Source organism: Echiichthys vipera (assembly GCF_963691815.1).
Source record: "Echiichthys vipera genome assembly, chromosome: 3".
Classification (NCBI taxonomy): Eukaryota; Metazoa; Chordata; class Actinopteri; order Perciformes; family Trachinidae; genus Echiichthys; species Echiichthys vipera.
In genome coordinates this window covers 30,043,456-30,058,600 of record NC_139828.1, presented here as the reverse complement: position 1 = coordinate 30,058,600, position 15,145 = coordinate 30,043,456, and the positions used below count along the sequence as shown (strand labels likewise).

The 15,145-nt window shown below is 37.7% G+C and overlaps 1 protein-coding gene across 1 annotated transcript in view; it reads left to right on the top strand.

Moving 5' to 3' along the window:
• The window catches only part of naaladl2 (N-acetylated alpha-linked acidic dipeptidase like 2), a gene marked incomplete at its 3' end in the record, with an annotated part of 492,390 nt that overhangs the window by 163,997 nt on the left and 313,248 nt on the right, over positions 1–15,145 (top strand). Inside the window, exons 5-6 of the mRNA XM_083911485.1 lie at positions 1,963–2,082; positions 9,604–9,736. Coding sequence (XP_083767611.1) covers positions 1,963–2,082; positions 9,604–9,736 — 253 coding nt within the window. The remainder of the gene's footprint in view (positions 1–1,962; positions 2,083–9,603; positions 9,737–15,145) is intronic.

Here is a 15,145-nt window from a genome sequence, read left to right as displayed (position 1 = left end):
TAATATCAATGTCCCATTTATTTGATTATAATTGCATTTATGTATTCCATTAAATTAATGTTGTAAAAATAGAAAATAATAATTAGCATATCATTATAATGGCTTTCAACAGAGAGTTTTAAACCCCCATAAAGGACTATAAATGCCAGAATTTAATTGTTGTAGATACATTTAATGTATATAAATTACAGTTCAAATTTTCAAAAGATATTGCAATAGCAGAGTACATAAATATATATTTATCCTCTTATCTTCCTTCAAAAACCCCAAATCTTATGTGTTTATGCCTGGCTGAGTCAAGAGGAAATATTCATCATTGAAACAGGAGAATGATGCTCACAGCTTCAGCCAGACAGAGGCCACTTACACTTTTAATTTCATTACCTTGTTGAGATGAAACGAAAGAAAAAAGCGAGAGAGGGAAAAGTGATGAATCTAATTCAAGCAGCACCGCCACAGTGCGTATAGAGATTCTCCTATATTTCAATTTGTTGCGTCTTGTACTGTTCCATGGTCTGCAGTTTAAATGGAGGACTTTTATGATGCAAATGCAGGCAGGAGCGATAAATCTCTCTTGCTCTCCTCTCCTGGGCTCCCCTGATGCAAAAGATGTGCTCTCTCTCACACACACACACACACACACACACACACACACACTTCAGGTGCTATCTCGCACTCTTCCTCGCTTTTTCTCCAATAGAGCATCGTGTTACACTCATCCTCTGGCCACATGAAAAATGAATCAACTCCCGTTGGTGGAGGATGGGGAGAAAAAGTGCAAGTGTGTGTGTGTTTGAGAGAGAGAGAGAAAGAGAGAGAGAGAGAGAAAGAGAGAGAGAGAGAGAGAGAGAGAGAGAGAGAGAGAGACTCCAAAAAGTAATGCTTTGACTTTCCTCAACTACTTCTTCTAGGTCACTTTAATTTGGAAGACGATAACTCAGCCTTTCAGTCCATGTGTAATTTCCATGTGCTGTAAAGTAAACAGATTATATTGTAGTGTCCTGCTAATTACAATGGCAATTCAGATAATTAATTCAGATATCAAAATTATACATGCTTGTTTTGTAGAATAAGCTTTTCAAAGTGTGAAGCAGGCCTCCCCAGGGGGGCATTGTTGGCCATCTCCTACATAGGAGATACTAAGGGTACGTCCACATGATTGAAAACGACTGTTTTTTTTTCTCTGTCATTCTTAAAAAGTTTTCTGTCCACACGGCCTTGACTTAAGAATCATCTACGTCCACAGGGAACCAGTGAAACCGGCTAAAAACGCTGTGATACAAATGAAAGGGCAGGATGTGGCGCTGTAACTGCCACAGAAATACACCAACAACGGAGAAGAAGAGATGGGGAGACGCTGTGTAGAATACAAACACCGGAGAGTTTCTCTCCAAATCTGGACACTTCCCAAATCCTCCTCCATCCTAGAGAGAAATCTGTCGACTGTTTATGGTGTTAATGGAGAATTTTGTGGTGTTTTGAAGACACTTATGCACAAATCAGTCTGCAGTTACTGTCCTCAACGAGGAAGAGGGTGCTGATGTGAGCCCCTTCCCCCGTCCCAATGGACTCACAGGCAGTCATTTTCTCAATAAATATTGCGTCGTTACAGACCATAAAAAGCTACTAGCGACCAAATTAGACTTATTCAGACCATCAGGGAAAAGGGAGAAATATTTGTTGCATGTGGCTCAGAGTACAGTTCTGTATACAGTTTATAGGTCCTTTGTCTCTCCTCCCTCACGCAGAAGTACTGTTGTTGTTATGTGACAATGTGGGTTAAGATAGGAGGTCTGGCAATGGTGGCATTGTATAACACTTCCCACAGAGGACTTTTGACCAACAAGGAACTTTGCCATATAAAATACAAAGTATAACTGGGGTATATAAACACATGATCATCTGATATTTGGAAATATATTTGATTAATGATTTGATTTGACCCTAACCCTTCCACACCAGGGGGAGGTGGTGGATGTCCAGTACGCCAGCGTGGACACCCTCAGGAGAGCCAAAGACAGCCTGAACCTCACCAACCAGATTGCTGTGGTCAAGCTTGGCCGAGCACCTTTGCTGTACAAGGTAAGATCAAATCAGATCTTTGCAAGTGCTACCACTCTGCTCTCCTGATAAGGGAATTACATGTGATTTAATGCTGTACTTGAGATCGATCCGATACTATAATCCTGCAACAGGAAAATAACATCAGCAATGCAATGATTGATTAGGCCTGCTTGGATGTGTGCCACATTCAGCTGAAAGTTGTTTTCTTATCAATTAGAGGATGACAGGGACAATATACATTCCAATCCACTTAATTAAAATATAAACATCTATTTATATTTTAATTACTGATAAAGTGATTTAAAAGAAAATCAGAAAGCTTTAACTTCATTTCCTCTTACTTTGAGCACTAAACAAACGAACCGTATCTGTTTGAGACTATGGTAGCTCAACAAACAATTATATGTGTCAAATATATATATTTCACTTCAGGCAACAGCCCTTAACTTAAAAGACAGTGCTTGTATCAAACTCCTAAGAATTATCGTAGGTTTAAAGCTCTAGAAAAACTAGCGAATGGACTTTGAGTTGGTATTATTTTGTTGTTCAAACTATTATTTCCATGTTCAAGATATTTGCTTACTTTCCAGAGCTACAACAGATCTACTACTGTACAACTGAACAACCTCCTTAAAGAGGACCTATTAAGCTGTTGTTATAATGTTATATTCATATTAAACAATAACGAAGTGTCAAATAATGAAGTGGGTTGGCTGTGCACAGCCCTGAATGCTAAGGTGTCGGTTGCTTTCCAGTATTTGTCTACGTAGAACATGCCGGACGTCATGCTGCTACACACAGGCTCAAACTGTAAACTGTAAGTTCGGACACTTTTATGCTGTTTTGGTGTTTATTTTGGAGGTTAACCTTTTAAAGCTAACATTAGCATGTTGTGCAGCTAACGTTGGGCATTGACCCTGATTACTAGCATAGTAGGACATATTTAAAAACCTTAAGTCCTTCGCAGGTGTTTTTAATTTCTCCCCATTTTCAGAATACATTCCTGCTAGAACATGTCTGATAATTGTGTGTCTGTTTACAAGCTTTTATTGGTCAGTTTTTATTGTTTAAAGTGTAAATACAACCATCTGTCAACACATCCACCCCCTAACCATGGCCATGTCTAGATGTCAACACAAGATTTGTGATGCCTAAGGTTAGAAATTAATATTGAATGGTTAAGGTTAGAGTAGGGGTGCGCAAGAAAATTATTTATATAAAAGTCACGAGTCTTAGCTTATAAGATTCCAAATGAATCCTTATCATTCCCCGTCACGTCACTGCCAGCCTGCCCGTCATTGAAAGCAAGTGTTTGGGTGCACTTTAGATTTCACAGCCTCGAGGGGAAGACGGAGCTTGACATGACTCATTCAATATGCAAGATTATGAACGCAGTGGGCACACAATTACAAATGGCCACTGCAGTCAAGTGAGGTATTATTCGCTTCTCCGTAGACAAACCAGCCGGCTCTATATTTGTAGTGCACCTTTATTTTTTATTTAGGGTGTATATATTGAAACTGTTCTGAGAAAGCTGAAATGAAAGGTAAATACTTTACTGTCATTCTTTCTAACTTTGCAGTATAAAACTGCAGAGAGGGGATGAAGCATTAACTTTACACAGGCACACCACCTGAAATACAACTCATCAAATGTTTTTGTTTTGTCATGTCCGGTTTTCAGTTTTCAGATTAAAGTGTTACACTACCAGGCGTCAAATACCAAATAAATATGGAAATAAGATTAATTGCATACTAATTATAGAATAATTCACTGTCAAATTTCAGGATAAAAGGTATTTCCAAATATATTGTACACTAAAATATGATATTGTATTAAATAACTAAGTAACTAATAACTGAGTTTTCAAGAGTGGATAGGTTTTGCTCAAGAAAATGGATCTGCTCTCATCCATAGCACTTTAAGGACTTACAGCAATGCAAGTCCATTCTTGGATGTGGAACAAGTAGTTTAACAAATCAACGTTCACCTGCTATCTTTTGTGGAATTTTCATCAGTATAACACAGCCTCTATAGTGGACATTTTTTGCATGTCTTTGGGTTGGGACTGTTATCAATTTTGAACATGAAGTCTACTATTAGTAGTTTAATAAATGTAGGCCCTTAATTTTCAAAACTGCTCTCCTTTACTTTATTCCATGAACATTACTCTACTTGTGAATGTGAGGTTAGTGATAAATGACAGGCTAATGAGCCATAACAGGAGTAAATGGAGGTTACCAAAAAAAGAGGAAATGTTCAAAGAGGGGTCACGATACTGCATTTACATTTATACAGTAAGATTTTTAAAAAGCTATTAAATCAGACTGCCTCCCTGCCACATGGGACCCTGCCAGCAACAGGCTGCTGACCCATTTTTCCTCCACGCCAGTTTTTGACAAATTTCATCATGTGTGCTTCATAATGTCTCAAGCAGCCAAGAGAAATGATCACCCTTTACATATAAAGGGGAAGAATGATTGATGAGACTTGTACTCTCACTAATGAGTGTGTGACGGTGACTGCAGGCCCAGTGTTACACACAGCTAGATTCATATTTGATGCAAGAACATGGAACACACCATGTTAGCTTCAGTCATTAGTAACAACTAATTTGAGAACCACAAGATAGAATCGCAGTATGAATTTATTTCTGTGTATTGTCATATCCAAGCACATTTATTCGTAGTATTGTTTTCCTGATGATTTATATTTTCCACCCATTTTACATGTATTTGTTTATCATTTAAATAATTTCCATTATTGTGTCAGCTATGTGCATTCTCTTCAATATCTTTCAAGCATCTGTTTTCTGAATGCATGTGTGTGCAAAAGTCAGTGTGTAGGATAAGAAGAGACACATATTATAATAAAATAATGAATCACCTTCTTAAGTGTTAATAAGTAAATTAATTATTCCTCGTCAAAAGGGGGCACCACCACTGAATAGACAGGTAATGTGGACTAAGCCTGATGGAAACCTAGTCAACTGCAAGAATTAAAAGAAAACTTTTCCATCAGATTGTTTTATCAATTAATTGTCAATTAATTGTATCAAACAGTGACCTCAAATTTTTGCAAAATAGATTGAAAGCTCACAGACAACAGTTGGGGTTTTGGGGGGTTTTACTACAAAATGATGAATATATTTATATACATAATATACATGATAGATTATACATGAAATGACACACATGAGAATACCACAGAAAACTAATGGGCATGGTTAAAGCTATGATGTGGAAATATAATTTCTAATCATACCTTTATGGAAAGTAAAGTTTAATATCAAATAGCCAGTGGTGACCAGAGCCGCTCATTAAAGTACCAACAACCTCACCTCACCAAACTCAGCCCTTTAGAGGGAAGTCCAGAGGAACGAGGTGTATTTTAAAGCACCAGAGCAGCTGTCCCAACTTGCAGTACACCGGGTCTCTCCCGAGGTGCAGGGCTGGCAGAACCAGGTCGTCAGGGGATTCGTCAGAGGCCAAGGAGCGGACGTGCTGTCCAACAGGGCGGCATGGGACAGCCTTTCGATAGGGGACGCTTCACCGTGGCACGGATATTCAGCGTCAAAGGGTTACTTTCGTTGTGAATCCTAAATCTTCAGCTTTAAGCCAAAAAGAGTCTTTCTGGATTCTTCAGCTCCAACAGCTTTGAGTTAGGTGAATGAGAGAGTCAGTTAGTCTCTTCTTCCAAACTCTTGGTGAAAACTGGACTTTGATATAAATTTCGTGCTGTTGACTAAAGCTTAATTTCTCTGACCAGAATAAAAATAAACTTGCTCTCAAAAACATGAGCACTTACTTAAAACAATGTTTGATTGATTAATAAAATGTTATTATTCAAATAAAACACTGAACTTTGTTTAAACACAAGCCAGTCAGAAAGTTACTTATAAAAATAAAGACAAAAATAAACTAGATAGATGTTACAAAATAAAAGACTGTACAATAGACAAGACTAAGACAAAAACTAAGTCAAGACTAGGAGTCTAAAAACTGAGGAGACAAGAGAAGACAAAAGACTGCAGAAAAGTGAGAAATCTGAGGAAATCTTCTTCTGAGGAAATATTTGGCCTGGGTAATGATATGCATCCATTTTCTCGCTTAAACTGGAGGAAACACCCTCTTTCCTTTGTCTCCAAAGACAAGAGATCAGATTTCATTTAAATACACAAATCAGGCCAAATGTAAGAATTTAACAGTGAATACACACACATTAACACATAATGTGAACGTTAGTTAAGAATCCTGTGGAAGTGTCAAAGTCACAGTAACATCAAATAATAACATTTTCATATGTTAGAATAATTATTCTTTGATTGTAGTCTAAATATATTTTGATAATGTGTTAAAATAAAATCCTCAATGATAATATACGGTAGGATTGAATGATACATGCATACACACTGGGACAAACTTAAAATATAATCCTTAGTGGATCCTTAATGTCAATACTTACACAATAAGGTTAAATATCACCACATTTCTGTAGCTTCGTCAATCTTGATCATAGAACGACCAGAATCGTTCCAAACAACACTAATTTCTTTACAAATGAATAGAATACACATTATAACAGTTTATACTTCCTATAATAGCTTTCTTTAAGAACATATTAAAAATGTGAGTCTCTGTCTTTTCTTATCAGATCAGGTCTGTGGGTTGCTCAGAGTCATAAAAAGTGTCAAAGGTTTCTATGAGGAAATACGGGGGTCTTGACTGAGTCAGGGTGCAATAAACTTATCCCTTGAGAAAGTCTTTTCTCCATAGTTACCAAAAAAATTTCACTTTTTTACAGTGTCTGTTTGTCTAACATAAATAAGTATTTTAAACAGTTCTTCATTTAATGACCTTGACGTCATTTTGTTCACTCTTCAATGAGTTCCAGGTTCGTCTAAAAGGTCAAAAGGTCCTGAGAGTAGAGCAGGGAGGGCCAGTTCATAGCTGGGTCAAGGAACAGAGATAAGGCAAAGACAGGCCAGAGAAGGAGAGAGATGAGATATCTGATAAGGCATCAGGGATTTCTGATCAGACTGGCATCTGGCTTGCCTTCCACCAATATATGTGTGTGTGTGTTGTGCATGCATGATATTCACTGCATTAGCGTATTTTATTGTAAGTGAGTGATTTTGTATGTATTTTCTGTTTGTATGTGTGTGGTGTCCCTATTTTCCAGTGAAGGACAGAGTTGTGATGAGAGGAGAATGACCGTGGTCGGCTTCACATAGTCAATAAAATAGTCACTCAGGCTCATAAAAAAACAAGGACACTACATTTCCCATAGACAACAATGAAATACTGCTTCATACTGTGGCAGCTGCAGGACACTACCTCGGTCCCAGCAGCTATTAACTAGTATTACCAGCAAAACTGATTAAATACAGCACAGCCAGACACATAAGTTAAAATGTACATAAAACTGATAATAGAGAAGAAGTTGCTTCAGTATTAATAAACATACCTTGACCAATAAGCATTCAGCATATAGCCAGCTGAATTATTGTAAAATCTAAGCAAAACAACATCACATATTAAACACATGACTCGTGTATATAATATAACGCAGAAACACAACAGAAATATCCCCTCTTTTACACTTTTTCCATTTGCTATAAAAACAGACCAGTCCAAGTCTAAAGCAAGTCCCAAGTCTTTTTTCTAAGGCAAGGCAAGGCAAGTTAAGACAAGTTACAGGTTATGCTAGGTCAAGTCATGTCGAGTCCTTAGTTAAGGCAAGTCCCGTCAAGTCACTTACCTGGAGTATCGGCCTTTTTAAAGAGAAAAAGCAAGGTATTTTTAATTCATCTTCAACCACTTGTCCCTGTCGGGGTCGCGGGAGGCTGGAGCTGATCCCAGCTGATATCAGGCGTCAGGCGGGGTACACCCTGGACAGGACACCAGTTTATCGCAGGGCACATAGAGACAAACAGAGACAGACAACCAATCACACCTACGGGCAATTTTAGAGTCATCAATTAACCTAACACTGGCATGTCTTTGGACTGTGGGAGGAGAAAACCCACACGGACACGGGGAGAACATGCAAACTCCACACAGAAGGGCCCCAGCCGGATTCGAACCAGGAACCCTCTTGCTGTGAGGCGACAGTGCTATTGATATTCAGTGAAATAAATGTAATCAAACAAAAAACAATATATATTTTTTTTATTTATTCTCAATCACAGTACCACCGATTTGGTTGATTATTGATATCAATCATTATTAGGCTAAGGCAAGCTAGCTACCTATAATGAGGGAATGTATTGTATTTGCTAACGTTAGCTAGGTATGGAGTTGTGAAGGAACACATTGTATCTGGCTAATGTTAGCTAATATCAGCCCTCACAAACTTTACACAGACCCTGCTGTCAAACTTGATAACATTGACTATCAGTATGTTTGTTTCCCATGTAAAACCAAAAGTCAACATTAACTTGAAATATTTTAAATAACCAAGGCACTTCACGCTCACTGTGTTTTCACAAAATAAAGGTTTTTGTTGAAGTGCCTTGGTTATTTAAAAGAAAATGCTAGTACAGCAGTGGTATAGACACAGTGAATATTCTATCAAATTGTGAACAATAAAAAAAAAAAAAAAATTCAAAAATAAATCAGGTTTTAGTACTTTTCTCTAATTTCTATCTCCAGTGTCCCCTACTCAGGGGTAAAAGAGTCTTCACTGCATCTCTTATTTCACTTTTACTGCTCACATCCAAAGCAGAAATCCTTTGTATTCACCTGTCCCCTACAATTCAAATGTTTTGGGTCTCTAGCACTACTCATTTGCTGTTCAGTCTAGCATCTTTTACGGTTTCCAGCAAGTAAAATGATCTCTGATAAATGGACTGTACAGTCCTCTACCTGCCTAGCACCAAATGACATAGACAGACATAGTAAGTAACTAGGTGGTGAACACTGAAGAATTTACCCACTAGACAGAGGACATCAGATCAGACTGTGGTTTTACTGGGCAGCTTCCAGGTGGGAATGCGTAACTGTGTTAATTTGATCAGGGTGTCCCTGCAAAAAAAAAAGGCTTCGTCTCAGTGAAACCTCCCTGAATAAATAAAGTTTTTAAAAAAATGTTGTCTGGGACAGAAATTATTTTATCATCATGTTATCACAGCCACACATTTACCCGTATTATATCTTCAGGCGACATGATGGCTGCTGCTGATGTGCAACCACAACATGCATTAACATCAATCCAACATATTATTAGAAAAAGTTAATCGGCCTATTCCTCATCCAATTTTTATGATGACTGATTTGATGATATAGGCTTACTGGCCTATTTGTAAGTTCCACATGCATGTTAACATTAAAACATTCTGTAAAAAGATATGAATGTCAATAATTATTACTTTAAGAGTTGACATTTACATTTTCAAGAACCTTAACAGTGCCTGCAAGCTATCATAGCGATTAACTACCAAAAACCTGGTTGGAGCACACAGTCTCCTCACAAGTAGTTGCTTTTTGTCACACTTTCCGTGTCAAATTACCCTTTGTATCTTTTGTATGTTGTGTCCAGCTATTCCTACTGTCCGAGCTGGGTTTTGGAGGTGTTCTGCTTTACATTGACCCATGTGACGCTCCCCCTGGCCGCCACTCTGGGCATCAAGCCTTCAGAGTAACTCTCAACCCCGGAGGAAACCCTGCTATATGTGAGTGTATTTTTGATTCCATTTAAACCCATTTCTACTTACTAATTCAAGTTTGGTAAAACAGGTAAAAATGACAGTTTTGACTAGATTGCTGAATCTTTACAGTACACCAGGGTCTTAACCCATGTTCAGTTTTTTTTTCCCTTTATTCTATGACTTTAAATCACAGTTTTGTGCTTGGTGTAACAAAACAGCAGTTACAACATTTGGGTAGATATTTGGTCTTTGAATATCACAAAAACAGAGGAGACAGCGAGCACCCTCCTGCAAAGGGACATGACTTTAATGATCTCCATCATTTGCTAAACCACAATCACACCTGTGACTGTAGCTCAGTGGCAGAGTGGGTTGTCCTCCATTTGAGAGATTGGTGATTCCAGCCCCACCTCCCCCAGTCCGCATGTTGAAGTGTCCTTGGGCAACATGCTGAACCCTGAAATGATATGTTTTTGAAAATATATTTTACCAGTACTTTTAACACTACTGTAGTTGTTATAGTTAATAAAAAAACATTTTACTATTACCAAAAATATAACACATGTTAATAGACATCGATCACCGCAGTTGATTCACATTTCACTGTAGAACTACCCCCTTTAATTCAACCCTGATTTATTGTGAAACAAAAATAGAACAAAACATTGTACAAATTGTTGTAAGACACTTTCCCCCACTATGTTAAACCCCAAAAAACGGAAGAAAAGATAATGAAAAATATGATATAAGACTTTATTTACCCCCAGGGACATTGCTGTGCCGCAGTTGCCAACCAAAGATGGAAGAGTGCAGATTCAAAGGATGCAAATAAACAAAACACATACAAACATAACAGTATATGCAAAATGTAAAAAAGCTAGATAACAGGAAGGTGCAAATTAGGTTTGATCGAAATATAAAATCTATACAATATGTATGTGTGTGTGTGTGTACAGTGTTTGATGATTGTATTAAAACTGTACAAGCTACCTTTCAACTTGTGAACAATTTAGAAGATGTAGAATTTGTCTCCAGCACTATGTCAGAAACTGGTACTACTCCTAGTTAAAATAATATTTTTAAACCTATATATATATATATAGGTATATAGGTTTATACAAACATAAATTTATATATAGGTATATACACACACACACACATATATATATATATATATATATATATATATATATATATATATGTGTGTATTTGTGTGTTTTTAATAATAAATTATTATCTTTTTAATCATAAATAATTATCTTTGAAATCTGTTTAATGCTTAAAACTTATTCACATTTCTTACCTTGACCTCAGGCAGAGGACGTTATAGTTCTCTGTATCTCTGTGACTCATTTCTTCTGTATTTAAATCCCCCTCCCAAGATGGATGACCTCTCCGACCCTCAATCTTGTCCCCACTTCCTGTTTTTCTGTCTGGTCTGGCCAATAGGGACGTGTCATTACCGCGGAAGTATCTTTAGCCCTTGTAAGAGTCCCAGTACCACAGTGGCAAGACCCAGTAGAGCTCCACCAGATGTCCGGACTGCTGTGTGAGCATGTGTAAAAGTGTGTGAACGTGTATGTAGGGGGATGTGTTTAAGAGAGAGGGAGACAGATGCTGGCTGTCTGGTTTCTCACCAATCGCAGTGCTCTCAGGTCCTCTGTGCTAATACAGCTCAGAGGAACAGAAGATGTGAAAGTACACCTCATTACTCATATCAATATTCTTTATTCAAAAACCAGAGACAACCTCAGTTATATCTCTGTTTTTATTACTGGAAAATATTCTATACAATTATTATTAAGAGTAAATGTCTTACCGGTAAGATCTACCCATTAAGCATGTTAGCTTTCATCAGTCTGCAATTCCCATTAGGGTTCAGTTAAAGAAGTGCATTGGTTTTGATTCACAGCTTTGCAGGTTTCTTTTTCTTCATCTTAACATCTTAGAATCTGGTCTCCGGGCACAGGGGGGGTTTACATGTTATAGCAGCACAAGATGTAGGCTAAGAACTAAAAAAAAGGATAAGAGAAAGGCCAAGTATGAAAAAATAAAGAGAGCAAAGGCTGATGATGATCTGGACATATCGTATCAACGTATCAATTAAAGTTCAGCACTATTGCAGCACCGTTAGTGACTCATTGAATGGAAAGCCACTATAACTTTGGTTAACATAACATGGCAAGTATATAATTACAATAAAACTTCCTGAGTAACAAGCCAATACACATGTTATACAGACATAAGTTAAACAACCGATATTTCAATCTGATCTTATTGCTGCCGCTGTAGTATAACTGTTTATTTTAGTAAGTCACTCACTCAACTTCAACCACTTATCTGGGGTTGGGTCACGGGGGCAGCAGCTCTAGCAGGGTTCTAGCGGGTCCGTAATTATTATTATTTTTCATACTTGGCCCTAATACACCGTCATAGAAACAACATATAATCCTAAAGATTTTTCCTGAAATAGCCATTCAATGTTTTACATTCAGTAATCAGCTCTGAACATATTTTATTATGGGCAGCAACATTATTCCCCCGTGGATTCAGATTTCCTACCGTACCACAGGGATTCACAGGACACACCGCATGCATGTAGTCCAGCACAATGTGGTCTTATTGATATCAGCCTCACTGACTATGTTGACATATTGTTTTTTTTCCCCCTAATTCAGAAAAAGACATTACAGACATGTTGATATCCAAGTCCAATATAATGTACTATAATGTACTGTAATATAATAAACTCTATAAAAGAATGTTGTGTTCATAATATAAATATAGGTCTATACTGTTTGGATATATGATTAATTATATATATTATGCAGTACAAAATGTTTGTGCGTGTTATGATGGTATGATGTAATGTAGAATGTACAATCAAATAGTGCGTTCACATGCACATCAGTAACTGAAAATGGCCTTATCCTGGTTAAGGGAACAATGAGAATATTAAAGTTCTCCATGTGTACATGAAAGGAGGTTGAATTCGTAATGATGGAATAACTCGATCTCTGGAACAGTAGGTGGCGCTCCGCCAACATACAGCTGGTCAGAATATGGCTTTATTTTCCGGTTCACCTTTGTCAAAATCACAAACAGCAGGGAAAATGTATTAAGACAGAAATGGGTCTTCTTGGAAGTGATGTTACTTGCCGTGGTGAAGTCCTCCCTCGGTTTAAAGGTAACGCTCTATTGTTTTTGGCGCGTTGCTTCCTGGTTGATTCTATTTCCGGGTCAAAAACCACTGGTGGGGAGGGGGGAGTTATAATAAATGGAGCATGTGCAGACGTGAAACCCAAAACTAACCCAGGAAGGATGTTTACATGCATGAATAATCAGGGTACTGAAGGAGTTATCTAGGTCTGTTAACTGGGGTATGAGAACTCAGATTTTACTCAGGTTACGGTGTTTACATAGTGATTTTGGAAGTAGTATGCCCTTAACCCGGGTTAAGGGCGAATCATAGGTTTTTTACTCCATGTAAACACACTGAGAGAATATGTTCCCATTTCTAGGTCTTGAATTAAAAGTTCTGAATTTTTTTTTACACACAGCTCAACTTCTAATGCATTCAATAGAAGCTACAAATTATAACATTTGCTCCCTTTTTTATTTTTTGAACATTCAGCAAAGGTCAGTGACATTACAGCTATTCTAATCCGCTGCCTTCACCTCTCTGATGCCAACTTGAGCATCACAGATGGTATATCTACTGTATGTGCTGTTGCTTGCTACAAATACAGACTATTTTGTGAAATAAAGCTTGTTTGTAAATCTGTTGCTGCATTGCAAATGATCCTGTCAAGTATCCTGATCATATGCTTTCATATGTAGCCAACAAAACTGACTGTTTCAATGTAGCTAGAGCTATTTTGATGCTGTAACTTACTAGCCATCCAGTTGAATAATCGTAATTTTCACTAAAAATGGATAAAGAAGACATTAGGAGTAAAATCGATCTGCCATTTTCCATAGTTTCAGGCCAATTAAATAAGATTTCTAATAATGCAGATATTTAACAGTCAGATATTATTCAGAAAAAATAAAAAAATAACAGGAAAACATGTTGCATTCAGATCTGAACGTTGCTTAGGACAAGCTTTGCTTATGCTGTACACTTCAGTTTCAGGTTGGCCTCATTCACTGTTCATATATAAACCTATGAAAAGTAATTCACTGTAATCCATATGTAATCCACAAATGTACTGTAGAAATAAAATTTGGAGCAAAGAAGGAAATCAGGTGATGTAGTATAAGGGCACTAAAATCCACATAGGGAGGAGGGTCAGGGTGGTGGATGGGTCCCAAAACATTGAACTTGCACCAGTGGGACCAGTGTTTATGTCCCAGAAGAACTAAACTAAACGATAACCTTTCTTAATCTTAACCAAGACTGTTTGGTGCCGACACAATTAATGTATGTGGTGGTATATGGTTGCCTTTCCACAGCATTAAATAGAATGATGTACTGTATTACACAATATATCAGAAGTTTTTGTAAGATATCTTACAAACCCGTTGCCAGTTTAAAGTTATCAAAATGTTAAAAATGTCTTTTCACAATTCAGGTTTACATTTCCTTCTACATGTGTGCAGTATATACAGTTCCTCCCTAGAGTGAGAAAGTAATGCATATGAGAGACGGGACTGACACTGTCACGTCTGTCATCTGGCTTAATACGGATAAAATATCTTGTTGATACCCTTTAAATCCTGGAATCAACAATTGCTGTAAAGGATTGCCATGCACACTGCAGCAAATATATTGAGACATTTAAGCAGCAAAGCTCACAGCTATAGTCATTTCAGGGTGGGGCTGCACTTCACACAAACTCTGGTAAAAAACAATCCATAGCAATTTAGTGAAATGTAGGCCATTTTCTCACACTTGATGTGTACTTACACTGCAGGAACTGAGGCATTTCCCGCTGATCTGTGTGACTCTGGAAAAGCTGTTGCATTGCACTTGTTTTGCTTAGGTTGGAATGATTTTACCTTTCAGGCTCTAGGTGTTTTAATACCTTTAAAACACGCTCAGCTCTCAGTGATGTCAACAGCACCTTTCTTTTCAAATGAAAAAATAAGACACAAGAACCTGTCAGGAGGGCACCCCAGTGGAAATGCTGCCAGTTGAAGAGCTGTTTAGAGTAAATGTAATTCCACTGTTTGCCAGGCCTCTGTATAACATTCCCCAGACTTCCCCACCTCTCAGTTTATTGTTTGGACTTTGTTGTCTCCCTCCCTCTACCCTCTCCTACTCCTACCTCAGCTTGTTAATTTGACTTCATTGTAGTGTTGTATCGCTGCTGTGTTGTCGCATGCTGCCTGCAGAGACAGCCACAGCAAATCAAAGCCTCTGCCTTCTCACACACATCGTTCCCAATTCTCTTATGTAGTAAGTTATGTATGAATATGCATGTCAGTGTG